We start from the raw sequence: 14,531 nt of genomic DNA, 5'->3' as shown, positions 1-14,531 counted from the left end.
CTGATCCCATGAGAGGGGTATTCATAGCGTTAACTTCCCCTCCATTATTAACCTTCTGAACTTGGCCCAATTTGCAACACCTAAGACTAAAGCAGATTCTTCAAGCTGAATCTGATCCACTCACTCATCAAATTTGGAAGATAAGTTAATCTTAGAAGGGATCTACTTGTTTTTCTTCGTAAACACGCAGATTCTACCAAACAAATTATGTATTGTATTACTTGTGTGAGTGGATAATAAATTTGGAAGAAAAGTTAATCTTAAAAGGGATCTTCTTGTTTTTCTTCGTAAACACACAGATTCTACCATTTAACAAACACTTTATGTATGTTATTCCTTGTGTGAGTGGATAAATACGTGTAAAAGAGACCGACATATAATTGATGCTTTCTCAGAGATGTTATAGGATGTAAAAGGAGTAGATCTTGAAGAGCGTAGCATATTATGATTCCTTAATCTTACTGTAAGTTAAGCACCAACTGACATTATTTTGAACTTTTTAATCACCATCTTCCTAAATTTTGTCCAAAGCTTCAATTCTTTTTTATTTTATTTTAAATTTTATCCAACATTTTAATTGTAGGCAATTTCAGAGTTATGAAAAAATAAGAGTGTCCTCCCCTTTTCACTGAGGTATTTGCTTTACTCCTAATGTCATCAACCATTATGGACACCATTACCTAAATCATTTATTCAACTATTTGAGCTGCAAAAGAGTTCACAAGAATTCAGACAAATTCATTTAAAACAACTGTGAGGGCATCATGTATTCATACCATTACTAGATTGCAGTTCAAGTAAACCCTTGAATTAGATTCAAGCACTGGGAGTGCAGTTCAAGTGGAAACTATGAACAACCATTACAGGTACCTCCTTGACCCAAGTTTAAGAGCCTAAAGCTCAAGGCTCAAACACTAACCCACTCTTCTTGGGACACCCTGAGTTCCAAGCTCTGCAAGTACCTCCGTGACCCAGGCTAAAGCTCAGGTCTCAAACACTAACCCACTCTTCTTGTGACACCCTGAGTTCCAAGCTCTGCAAATACCTCCTTGACCCAAGTATGAGAGGCTAAGCTCAGGTCTCAAACACTAACCTACTCTTCTCCTCAAACACTAACCCACTCTTCTTGGGACACCCTAACTTCCAAGCTCTGCAGGAAAGCAATTCTCCAGCTGGGGATAAACATGCCACCTTCATAATCCAGGCCTCTGCCCTTGGAGATAATAGCAAGAGGAGTCAGCTATCCCGTCGAATAAAAATGTCCAACAGTCTCATATCTGCCTGGCAAGGGCTTCAAGGGCGGGTGGAGCCTAATCCACAGACGTGCAGCTGAACAGGATTAATTTGCTTGTAAATCCACAGTAAACAATTCTCAATTCTACATATGAGCTTTGGAAACTCCAAATGCCTGAAGCTTTCTAGCCAAGTCATAGAACCTCCAGTGGTGATGCTTATTCTTAGACCCTGAACTTTCCTTACCTTTAATGTACCCAGAAATCACCACCTGAGAAGAATTTCTTGAAAGTCTAGTCTTTGGCTTCATGCCATGATGCATCCATGATTTTGTGCTCATGGGCTGTTCTTTTCCGTAAGCTGGATTAGCAATTTCCCAACAAAAAAGCTCAAGCTGCTTTGAAAGTGCCACAAGCTCATAATAATCAAACAAAGAGCTCCCACAAATCTCTGTTTCACATTCCACTGAGGACAAGTCATGAAAACTGGCGCACCCACTAACATAATCTGATCCAACTGTATCAAGTATTGCAAAAGTGTTTTCTATCCAATTGTTGTTGTTGAGGAGGCCCATAGCCTCAAGCTTGAATCTTGTGGGTCGTCTTTCAATGGGGAATTGTCGTCTGGTTTGTATATTGGATTCTTCAACGTGCTTAGATTGTGCTCCGGCTCCGTGCTGACACCATGCCCAAGCAGCTGCTTTTACATAATCCTCATGCTCTGTAATGGAGCCTTTCTTCTCCTTGCCTTTTTTCCACATTTCAAAACTCTGGTTGGTTCCGAAATTCCTGGCCTAAGATACCTACATAAAATTTATCTCATTATCTATTTATTGAAAAATGCAGATTATGGCAGATTGAGAAGCAAATAAAATTGTTTCACGGATGTTTGTGAGAACTTAAATCTTGGATACTTCCAAGATGTGGTTTTCGATGTTAGCGTGGTACATCCAACTCCAAATGAATAGTGAAGAGAAGGTAGCCAAGTGTTTGGAGGTAAAACAAGAAAAGCCTTTTGAAAATGACAATTGAGTGACAGAGGGGACCAAGAGCCTTAAGAGGGGCCAATAATTGATTTGATGTTAGATTTTGCCGCTTCCCTACCAATAATTAAAGTTATCAGATTTTGTAGATAAAAGCTTTGGTTATAGCTTTGGTTAGATGGGATTTTGTCTATGTATGAATTAGAGATAGAGGCTTTAGTTGGATTGGATTTTGTCTATGTATGAACTTGTGCTGTCTACTCCAACGGACTTTGGATGTTCCAATTATTGAGAGGGTATTGTTTTTCTCTAATGAACATAGAGTATATAAATATAAAAAATATGTCGAAAAATATTATATTTATTTATTATTTCATTTTAAAATAATTATATTACTATACTATTATTAATATTAAATCATTATTATATTATAATATTATAATTAGTATCTTAAAAATTAAGCTATTATAATATTGTTATGTTTTAATATACTCTTGTTACTATATTTTTCATATTTTCATTAAAACCTTTACAAAAGAAAAAAAAAGTAGTACCAAATTATTATTTTTATATTTCTATTAAACTTTTGACAAAAACGAAAAAAAACTATTATTATATTATCATATATTTCTATATTTTTATTTTATATGTTCTTTCTCTTTCTTATTCTTATTCTTATCCTTATCCTTATGTCAAATCAAATGCTTCTAGTATTTGTTTATGGAGGTTTTTATATCTATATGTATAAAATCTTAAGAAATATCATGATCTTAAGAGATATCATCTTCTAGATGTCTTTTTTTTAATCTACATCGAGAGATCTTTTATTCAAACTTAACTTTTATTCTCAATTCATTTTAGTGTTATTTTCATACTATTACTATACTAAAATTTATATAGAACTGTTAATTTGCATAGCCTCTCCTCATAAATTTGAATATATTTTTCTTTTATTTAATATATAAATTTTATTCTCAACATAGAAACTAATATTTGTAATTCTTTTAAATATATTTATTCTTGTGAATGCCTAAATGAGATGTCATTTTGAAGGAAAGCAAGCATTATTGAACGTAAATCTATGTAAATTGAAAATTTGCATTAAAGAGATGATTTAGATGAAGTATGAACATCCATTATTAATGATTAAAATGCAATGCCACCATTCGCAAGAAAAATTAAAATTTTCTTAATAAGCATAAAATAGATTTGGTGAAAAGACCTTAAAAATTCTAACAAATACAACTAGCATGCGTAAAGCTAACGCAAAACCTTAATCCACAAATTCATTTATTGTGCTACTAGCAAGGCAAGCTCATGAACGCAAAAATGTTAGTAGAATATATATCACCCAAAAATGGTTCATATCTCTATTGAATTTTTTTTGCAAAAACCATAAAAAGTACAGGCAAACATGAGTTAAATAAGAAAAATATTTAAAGATGAGTACAACTTTTGCAACAATTGCCCCTAGGGCAGGACTTGAAGTCAATAGTATAGTAGCCTTGACTTTCTTAAACAACTGCATTCCCTCGTCCCTCGCCATTCTACTTGATCTCTATCGAAGAAGAAGAAGAAGAAGAAGAAGAAGATGAGGACAATCCTTTATTGCAGATTTAAAATAGAAATAAATGCAAAAGAAAAGGAAAGTTGCCATGATTACAGGATAAAAAGCGATAAGGATTTATATAAAAAACGTTGATAGATATCTTTAGAAAATATATATTTCATTTAAATATTATAATTTTTTTCATATATACAAAATTATAAATAAATTTTAATTAATTTATTAATATAAATTTAATTGATAATAATATAATATAAAGAGAAATAGAGAAAAAATATTATTAAATTTACAATAATATAATAATATAATAATATTAATTTATTTATTATATTTTTGTACCAATAAAACACAATCTAAGGGGATTGCACCGTTGTATTAATTATGAAAAAAGTATACATCTAGTATATTGATATATGCTAGTTCATACTCCAAAATTAGCTTGACTTTAGAAAAAAGCATCCTAGTCAATATACTACCCCTATGAGGGGTTACAAACATTTTGCACAACCCCTCTACTACCTACACATTCTTACTTTAATGTCATATCCTGCTCCTAACCAAAATGGGGTATAATTGCTACAACAAAACCTATGTTAACCCTTAAGCAAACCAATATGGGTATCCCCACCACACAATGATCATAGATTACCAACCCTAAACAGCACCCCATCTTTAGAGATTGGTCCATCAGGCCGATGAATTTTTCTGACATTCTACGGACAATCCAACCCACATTCGTTGTGGTTTGCGCCTTATTAATCTTTCAGAGCAGCACACAAAATATTACGATTTGTATATCTTTCAACACTCAATACATGGCTAATATATAGCCACTTGCATAGACAAACAACCTCATATATAATACGGAGGTGTTATAAGAAATATCCTGGAATACCATTCACGGGTATAACACATTAACCACTAACTATTGTGATATATTGTTATTTCAACAATATATACATCTAACCATCCAAACATATATTAGTGAGTTGTTTATTAACAACATCACTATTACAATAGTAATTACCCTTCTACATTAACACCTGAAATATAATGTAAACATTAATTTTCCTAACATTCCCCCCCTAATGTTTACATGGTAGAAAAACATTCACACACTCTTCTGTAGTATGCTCACCCTTGTGGCATGTCCACCTATGTGACTCGTGACCTTGATCCAAAAGAAAGGCTCTCTCCTCCCATGGTTTTAAACACGCTTACCACAAACCTTGACATGAACAGAAACCTCCACTCATTTGTTCACCTCGTGTGGTTTTCTGGATCCTTCCACAAACCCTTTCAAGATCCATGAACTGACTTACTTTGGTGCTTTTGTTTGCCACTATGCTTGCACATCAGGGAAGTTACATAGAAATCACCATGCATATCACAAATGGGAATGGAATATTGGTTATATTCCCCCCCACAATGTGAAATTCCACTTATTCATACAAGCAGGAACACTGAAAAACAAAACATATCATGCTGCATACTAGAAAATAAAGTGCCACCAAAGCTGATAAGCGGCCTCGTCATTGGTGACTGACGAGAGGTCATTGAATGTCCTCCAACCTCTAGTGCCTCCTACCTCCATTGTTGAATTTATCTAGAGCAAATATTCTTCATCACTGGGACATGATAACTCTTCATCATTGGCATGTCTTTCCTAGTCAATTTCTTCAATCAAGGAAGCATGATGATCGAATTTATCATCTAGTAGATCATGTGCCCTCTTCTTACAATTCAAAACTAAATGTCCTATTTCATTACAATAGAAGCATTTTATTTTTCCTTTTGAAGGAATATGTTTGGATTTGTATTTGCCTTTTCTTGCTTTGTTATGTACAAATAAGACCTATTCCAACTCTGAGTCTTCATCATGATCAAGTAGAGTAGATATTACTCCTTCAAGACTAATGGTTACCTTGCTTAAAGTGAACACCATTCCAGACATATGTTTAGGCAAACTATTCAGAAGTATTGCTTTGGCATCATCATCTTTTACTTTCTCATTAATCCCAGCGAGCTGATTTAGGAGAGAATGAAACTTACTGATATGATCTGTCATTTTTGTACCTTTTTCCATCTTCAATCCATACAATCTCTACTTCAATGTTGTTTTTTGCTTCGAATCCAAAGAGCTTGTTTAATGACTCTCAAACCTCTTTTGCCGATTTTGCAAAATCCACATGGTGTAAGTATGCTTTTGATAAGCCAAGACCAAAAGTTCCCAAATCTTTTTGATCTTTGATATTCCACTTGGCGAGTTCATTTGCATCAGTTGGTGTGATTGAGTTCGGCTTGACACAATCCCAAAGATCTTTTTCTATCAAATGTAGTTGCATTTGTATCTACCATGTATGAAAGTCTCTACCATCGAATTTCTTAATGAAACTTAATTTATCCATGACTACTCAATGAATGGTGTCGGACTCAACCGATAATCCACCTTGACTATAACACTTTGATACAAGGACAATTGATTTTAGTGAAAAAACTTGTCTAGACAATAAGCCTAAGACATTACAAATGACTTGTTTTAACAATGAACAATATTTTATTTAACTTGATGGAAAATATGAAAGGGCAATAAACAAAAGAACACTTATCCTTTAGCAAACAGTCAACTTTAAATGCTCAGAGGAGGAGCACTTGTTATGCACTTGTAGCCAAATCCATAGGCTCTGTTATTATTAATGATGGTGCAGCATGCACACAGACTTTGAAAAGACAATTGACATTGCCATTACCATAAGCATCCTCGACATTAATGTTCAATGCATCGATCAAAGAAGATACACTGGTTCCCAACTTGGCAAAGAGTACATGAAGCTCAAGACACCAATATGTCAATCAATGAGCATTCTCGATCAGCCAAGCCATTAATGAATTCAAGAAGTGTAGAGCTGCTGAAATGGTTGAGAAGCCACGATCCAGATGCTCACAAAAAATTGCAATGCCACTGAAGGAAGCTACTCACATTAATCGTAGAAAATTGCTTGAGAATGGACATAGGGTGTCTCTCACCTCCTCCGATCTGCTTGAGAATGCTCTGATTTTAGACTACAGACTCCTTGTACGATTTGATAGAAAGACAACCAAATCAACCTTGGGAAAAGGTAGTTCTCATGCTAAGGGAAACAAACAATGAAAAACCCACACTATGTTTTCATATCCACATCCAAAGAGAACTCATCAATATAATTCCACGCACAAGATAAGAAGGGTCACATTCGACTTAGCATCCTTGAGATTGAATCACACCCAGTGATAAGATAGCACACTTGGTTATTTGTTGTGCCAATGAAAAAAATTAAAATTAAAATTGATCATATCCTCTACTCGGCAAATCTCTAACTCGAAACAACTACGCCAAGAATACAAATTCTCACAGCTAGCGAAAGAGGGGAGCTCTGATACCATATTAAACTTTCAGAGCAGCACACAAAATATTACAATTTGTATATCTTTCAACACTCAATACATGGCTAATATATAGCCACTTAAATAGACAAACAACCTCATATATAATAGGGAGGTGTTATACAAATATCCCGGAATACCATTCACGGGTATAACACATTAACTACTAACTATTGTGATATATTGTTATTTCAACAATATATACAACTAACCATCCAAACATATATTAGTGAGTTGTTTATTAACAACATCACTATTACAGTAGTAATTACCCTTCTACATTAACACCTGAAATATAATGTAAACATTAATTTTCCTAACACGCCTATCAAAGCCTCATCTTCCTTCACCTCTGCTTCAAGTCCATCTACGATCATCGATATCTCTCCTTCATCTAGGACCTCGAAACTTTGTTCGTTTATGAAAGCCTGAAGCCAACCTAACTCTTCCTCTAGAACCAATCCCAGTATCCTTTTTCAAAAGGGAAACCCCTTCTCATTAATAGTTATATATTTTGACAGCTTTGTTGGATCCTCTAAGAAGATGAGAGGAAACTTGTGATGGCATATGCTTTAGAAAAATGTTGCTATTAGACTAGATGATGTTACTGTTGTCATTTTATGACACCCTTGGTCCATCAGTCAGAACCGATCAGAGATATGTTCCATGGACCAGCGTTGCCACTGTTGATCAAGGAGAGAAGATTCATGAAGTGTGAAGTGTTGCCTTGTCCAAAGAAAGTTCCTCCCTTCGCCTTTTCTTCTTCCCCGGAACTCCGGAACCCTGAGGTTCCGAAGTTCTTTTCCCTTTGTCTTCTCCTATTCTCCTTCTCCGAAACTCTGAAACCTCGAGGTTCCGAAGTTCTTTCTCTTTCCCTTCTCTCGCTTTTCCTTCTCCGAAACCCCGAGGTTCCGAAGTTCCTTCCCTTTGCTGCCCCTCCTTTCTTTTCCCGGAACCTCGAGGTTCCGAAGTTCCTCTCCTTCTCTCCCTTTCTTTTCTTCTCTCCCGGAACTCCGGAACCCCGAGGTTCCGAAGTTCTCTTCCGCGCTTCCCCCTTCTTCTCTCCGGAACCCCGAGGTTCTGAAGTTCCTTCCCCTTTGCCTTCTCTCTCTAGTTCCTTTTCTTCTCTTCCTCTCTCTATCCCGGAACTCCGAAACCGCTAGGTTCTGAAGTTCTTTTTCTTCTCTTCCTCTCTCTATCCCGGAACTTTGGAACCCCCAGGTTCCGAAGTTCTTTCCTTAGCCTTTTGAAGTTCTCCGGAACTCCAAAACCCAAAGGTTCCAAAGTTCCTTGCTCCTTCCCTTGTCTTCCTCCCTTCGGGAGTCCGAGCTTCCGAAGTCTCCGGACTTCCTTCCGACTAGCGACACTTCCGGATGGCGTGATCGACACTCAAGGTTTTAAATGCTCCGACTATTTTGGTGACTTGTGCACTTTCTTTTGTGGAGCCACAAGGGTGCATTAAATATTTTTGGCAGGATTTCCATCAAGGGAGTTACGGGGCCATGCTTGGTGATTTATGTCATGTCTGACTTTGGAAGGTTAGTCAATCCACCTTCTCAAAATTGCCCTTTGTGGGTCTGGCTAGGTTGCTTGCATGTACAAGTCAAGTGCATGCACTTCCACACTGACATGCAGGGGTCATGATCACCCTTGTAACCATTTTTTCTATATAAAGGTTGTTAAGCCTCATTGTAAAGGGTTCTCTCTCTGCTGCCTTGAGCTTTCCTATGCTCTCTCTTCTCTTGAAGACTTGTAATTATTTTTGCATTTCTGCAACTGTAAGTTTGGCCTTTGGCCTTTGAATGAACTAAAATTGCATTCTTGCCTTCCTTCAACTTATGCATGTTGTGTATGTTTCCTTACCTTCATCATGGGTGTATGTTTTGTGGATCTTCTCTCCATATATGTTGTGTTAACTTGTTTCCTCAGTGTGACTTGTGGGAATCCTTCTCCCCTCTTGACACTTAGCAAATTCTAACCTCCATACATGTGTTTGGGTCACTCATGCAACTAAAGTTTGTGCATCTCTTGGGTATTTCAGTTGATTCCTTGTGTCATTTCGGGTGGGGAGAGGAACAATCTCTTATCTTGGTGCATCACCTCCTTTCATTTTAAGCATTTATCTCTTCCCTTTTCCTCTGTAAGTTGTTAGGATAGGTTTAGAAGTAAGATTTGAAGTGTTGAGTTGGTTCAACCCCTGCACTCTAGATTGAGAAAGAAGTCGGCCTTCTCCGGAGATTCAACCCCCTTGCGCAAGGTCCCACACTTCGGGGTTGTTTCCATGTTTCACAAGGTTGCTGAGTTGATAGCTCAACAAGGGTGCGAGCTTTTGTGATAACGGTTACATTAGTAGATATATCCAAAGTTGAAATCAAAGCAAGAACCTCAATCCTAGACAATATTTGTAATTGGCAAACATTCAATAATGATAAAAATTAATAAGGTTTCTCTGGTGTATAGATGAATACAAAGGTCAGGAGATTGATTTTCAAAACTTTGTAGAAGTTGTAGATAGAATAGAAACTTTTTTGGGGGATGCAAAAATCCAGCTGCTCAAAACAAATAAGATTCCTAAAGCATTAGTTGATTTGGAAAGTGCATTCAATAGTAATGATATGCCAATCACAAAGTCTACTCCAACTAATAGTCAAAATTTGGAAGAGATAAATCTTGATACTGAGAATGCTCCAAAGAAAGTTTACATTTGTAAGCAATTGAGTCCAAAAATCATAACAATATTGATAGCCTTGCTCAGAAAATTCAAACATGTCTTTGTGTGGTCTTATGATGATTTGAAAGGTTATGGAGAAGAATTATTTCAGTGTGAAATACACTAGAAGCTTGAAGCTAAACCCTTCAGACAAAAGAAAAGACCTATAAATCCTACTTTAGCTCCAAAGATGTGGCAAGAGCTCATGAAGCTCATAGATAGAGGTATAATCAAGCCTATCAAACATTGCACTTGAGTTTCAAATTTAGTTCCAATTAGAAAAAACAATGGAAACATCAAATTGTGTGTTGACTTCAGAAATTTGAATGTCTCTTCAATAAAGGATACCTACCCTTTGCCAAATATGGAAGCGAAGTTGCAAAAGGTGTCAGGATGTAGATTATTGTCTATGATGGATAGATTCTCAAGATACAACCTAGTGAAAGTAAAGGACTTTGAACAATACAAGACAACTAACACAACCCCCTGGGGTACATATGTGTATGTAAGGATACCTTTTGGATTGAAAAAAGGTTGGAGCTACATTTCAAAGAGCAATAGATGTTGCATTTGCAGGTGTCATTGACTCAATCGTGGCAATTTATCAAGATGATTTTTCTTCACTCTAAAAAAGTAAATGATCATTGCATGCACATGGAAAAGATTTTCACCAAAGCTCTTGAATATGGTATATCACTAAATCCAAAGAAATGTGCATTTGGTGTCAATGAAAGAAAGCTTTTCGGACATATTGTATCCAACGATGGAATCAGAATTGATCCTGATTGATTAGTAGCTATTGACAAGATTCCATCTCCTAGGACTATCAAACGAATACAATATTTCTTTGGTCAGATAAATTTTGTAAGAAATTTTGTCACTAATTTTGCAAAAACTACTAAAGTCCATATTAAAGATGTTGAAGAAAAATGAATTAGTCGCATGGGGAGATAAGGCTACCCAGGCTTTCCAAAACATCAAGGAAGCAATAAAAAGGGCTCCTATGTTGAAATTACCAGACTTTTCTAAACCTTCTCAGTTATTTTAACAAACTTTTGTTCCTTATTCTTTTCATTCTTTGTAATAAGGCAAGGTGTTGTAAATGAGTTTATTATTCCACATTCACAATAATTGTGAGAATGCAAATAGGCACTAGACATGCTGAAAGCTTTGCCAAGGCGAGAGTCCCAACTGATGTGTTACATTCTCCCTTTTATTATTGCTAACATGATTTATCTGTTTCTATTATTCCCACTCTTATAAGTTGCATACTCGTCTTGTGGCTGAATCATATTTATCATGCATGAAACCCTCAATTATTGAGCAAGAACGTGTGCTGGCAAGGCAAAGAACTCCCATTATATCAAGCTTTCATCTTCATGATATTTTACTACTAATAAATAGAAGACATAAAATAATTTATTAAGCAATCTAGACAGATCTAACAATAAAAATTCTCATGAAAATATTAAACCATAATTGGAACATATTAGGTACATGCTGCATCCAGGTTGGCTGTAGAGAAAAGTAAAAGAGATTACTAAATCAGAGTAATTTGTTACAACATGGGCATTTCAACATCAGTTACTTTCTTACAAGATGATAGCCAACTTGAGAAATACACTGTAATATTACAGTAATGGCTATTAGAGTTTTGTGTGATGCATGACCTGGAAGAACATAAAAGGCCCTCATTGCATTCAAGTAATCTTGCTTTAGACCATGCTGTTGTGTGTGTATTGCTCGATTTCTCTGCATGAAGATTAGGTATCTCTACATAGCTCTCAAATTAGATAGATTTATACAACATGATATCAAAGATTCAGCACAAGTAAAAAGGGACCTACTTCCAGTTCTTCCTATGACTTTGTTGTTCCTTCAACAGGCAAGGGAGGCAGCCAAATCTCAATGTGTGTTCCACCTGCCCCTAGCAATGCATTAGGTAAATAAGGCGATAACATGCGAAGGACACTACCATAACGTTCCAAAATCTCTCGGGCAATAGCAATTCCAGCCACAAAGTTCCACAAGATATTATCCTCGGTTCTACTTTCAGAGGAGAGGTCAGATCTAAATGGCACTACAGATTCAGTTTGAGTCTGCATAAAGAAACAATGTAACCATAAAGCACTTGGGTGTAGCATCAAAGGAAAAAAGAATTTCAGCACAAGCAAAACATTAACCTTATTTAAAAACTTGTTACAGCTATAAAGCGACTGAAATCATGAAGATTCAAATTCTCTCAAAGCCAGAGCAGACATTTATACTTGCCAATCCTACAACTGTTTTCTTGTTGCTGTGCTCTATATTAGAAGTAAAAGTGAATGGCATTAACTAGATACTTGCCTGAGATGTTAAAAACAAACAGTTATCTTCCTATGCTGTATTGATCTCAAATACCATGGATAGCTTGACAAAACTATCAAAAATACACGGATTTCCTACCCTGAGTTTATGTTAGATCGTTTTTTCTAGTGCATTAGAACTTTCCATAATTGACAGCTCTTCCATGATGTCGAATCCCTGCTGCTCCCATAATACTTTTATTAGAATACCAGTGTCGCATAAGGCATTTTCACTCAGCTTGCCAATAAAGACTGGTATTTTTCAATAATGGATCAATTGATCAAAAAGACAACATACTGATACATTGCAAACAGTCAACTGTCACAACAAAATGTCAAAAGTACATGGATCGCTTATATCTTAGCTATTGATATTCTGTGATGGCTTCAGACACATATACAGTAAGAGATGCCATAGATGTCTCAATACTCCCTTCGGCATAGCTTCATGACTTTCAGAACAAAATATTGTTGAGACATACAAACCCCTGCTTGACATCTGCTACTCCTTATGCAGTCTTCTAAAATAATTACCAACATGCCCTAGAGATTGAATTTATTCATATTGTAATTTGTAGCTTGATATTACAAGTATAATCTATGTCCTAAGATTGCTGTTTGCTCCTCCTTAGTAGAACTTACATTGTATCAAATTGCCAAAAACAAAGCATTGACAGGATCTTGCATATGTCCTTAGGAAATAATCACAGCGGAAAAGTAGAAAGTACACCTAACAACACATTTTTTGACATTTAAAAACTAAAAAGATTGCAGTTAAATCCTACCAGATCAGAAAATTACCATTAAACTCATATCAGGTCCATTGTCATCAATCACCACAAGGACACCACCACCTGGGGCTTCCATAGCTTCAACCTTAACCCAGCCACCTGCAGGTACTCTTAACAATGCACTATCCAGTAAATTGCTTAATGCCTGTCTTAAAGCAGATTCTTCAATTGCAGCCTGCAAAACGTGTGTGTTTTCTCTCAACTGCAATGTTTGCTGCTGGCTGTGAGCTAAAGCATCTCCAGCATTTACCAGATCTGTTAGGAGTTTTGATACATTGCATGGTCTGCCAAACAGAATTTGCAGGATAATCAAAAGAAAAACTACTATTCAAACATCAATAGATGCTTTCAGATGCAACATGCAATGAATTTAGGGTGTTTGCTATCGAGGATATTGAATAAAGCCAGGCTGATGCACCATTGTGTTGTTCTCTTTAGTGTATCGGTATGTTTAAAAGACTAATCTTGTAAACATATCAAACAAAGCATCAAACCAAATAGCATATGACATTGAGATCATACTTTTATGAATGTATTGATATTTCCAAATATAACTAACCAAAGGAAAACAATTTGGAAACAAAATAATGCAAACTGACATATTTGGCATAAAAATGCATCAGTACACCTGCATATCATACCTCATATTAGGTTTTGGTAACGCTACAAGAGCAAGAGGAGGCATCGGAAGTTCCAAGTCTGCTCCTGCTTTAGGACCCACAGACAATTTAGTGCTTTTGTCATTATCAAAGTAGTCAGAGTACACGTATCCGTTTCTTAATAGAGGATGTGGGTGAACTCTTTCAATTTTATTGATATCCTCTTCCCTGAAATGCATTAAATTGGCCTGGAAAAACATGTCGATGCAATGAACTTAGATTTGTTAAACTTCAAAATAAAATCACAGGAACAAAGTGCAGACTATGAGAATATAGGTTGTTTGTCTTATGCAATTGATGGCTAGCAGCAACATCAGTAGGTGAAAACTCATGGCTTTATAAAGAAGAAATTACCAAACACAGCAAGAAAAAAGTCAAACATAATTATATAGGATTTGTTAAAAAGAGTGTATTTCCCTTGTTAATTTGGAAACAAGAATGATGTTAGCCCAACTTTGGCTCCTCAAAACGGGGTTAAACTGTAAAAATCATATTTAAAAATATCACTTCTGCAAGTTTAATTGTAATGAAAATCATATTAAGTTTAGCCTTGCATATTATTAATAATAGACGTTGGTGTCATCTCTTGGAGATTTTATATATATATATATATATATATATATATATATATATCTGTGTAATCCATTACGAACCCTGAACTGTTCCTGCCCTTTTAACTACTAGATGAACTCTAGTTACCTAACATTATTGGGGGTCTTGGGAAAGCAATGCCCTTTAAATAATATAAAGTCTACAACCGACTGCCAAATTCAATCCAAAGCACACATAGTTATAAGAGGACAAATTATTAACTATAATAA

The 14,531-nt window shown here is 35.8% G+C and overlaps 1 protein-coding gene across 1 annotated transcript in view; it reads right to left on the bottom strand.

Moving 5' to 3' along the window:
• Positions 1-11,355: 11,355 nt before the first annotated feature.
• LOC131044638 (chloroplast sensor kinase, chloroplastic) overlaps positions 11,356-14,531 on the bottom strand; it is an 81,434-nt gene continuing 78,258 nt past the window's right edge. The window contains exons 7-9 of the mRNA XM_057978001.2: positions 13,693-13,898; positions 13,062-13,335; positions 11,356-12,014 (exon numbers count right to left, since the gene is read on the bottom strand). Of these exons, the coding sequence (XP_057833984.1) occupies positions 11,775-12,014; positions 13,062-13,335; positions 13,693-13,898 (720 nt within the window). The 3' untranslated portion in view covers positions 11,356-11,774. The remainder of the gene's footprint in view (positions 12,015-13,061; positions 13,336-13,692; positions 13,899-14,531) is intronic.

Source organism: Cryptomeria japonica, chromosome 1 (assembly GCF_030272615.1).
Source record: "Cryptomeria japonica chromosome 1, Sugi_1.0, whole genome shotgun sequence".
Lineage (NCBI taxonomy): Eukaryota > Viridiplantae > Streptophyta > Pinopsida > Cupressales > Cupressaceae > Cryptomeria > Cryptomeria japonica.
The sequence above is the reverse complement of the archived record's forward strand: the minus strand, read 5'-3'. Positions and strand labels throughout refer to the sequence as shown.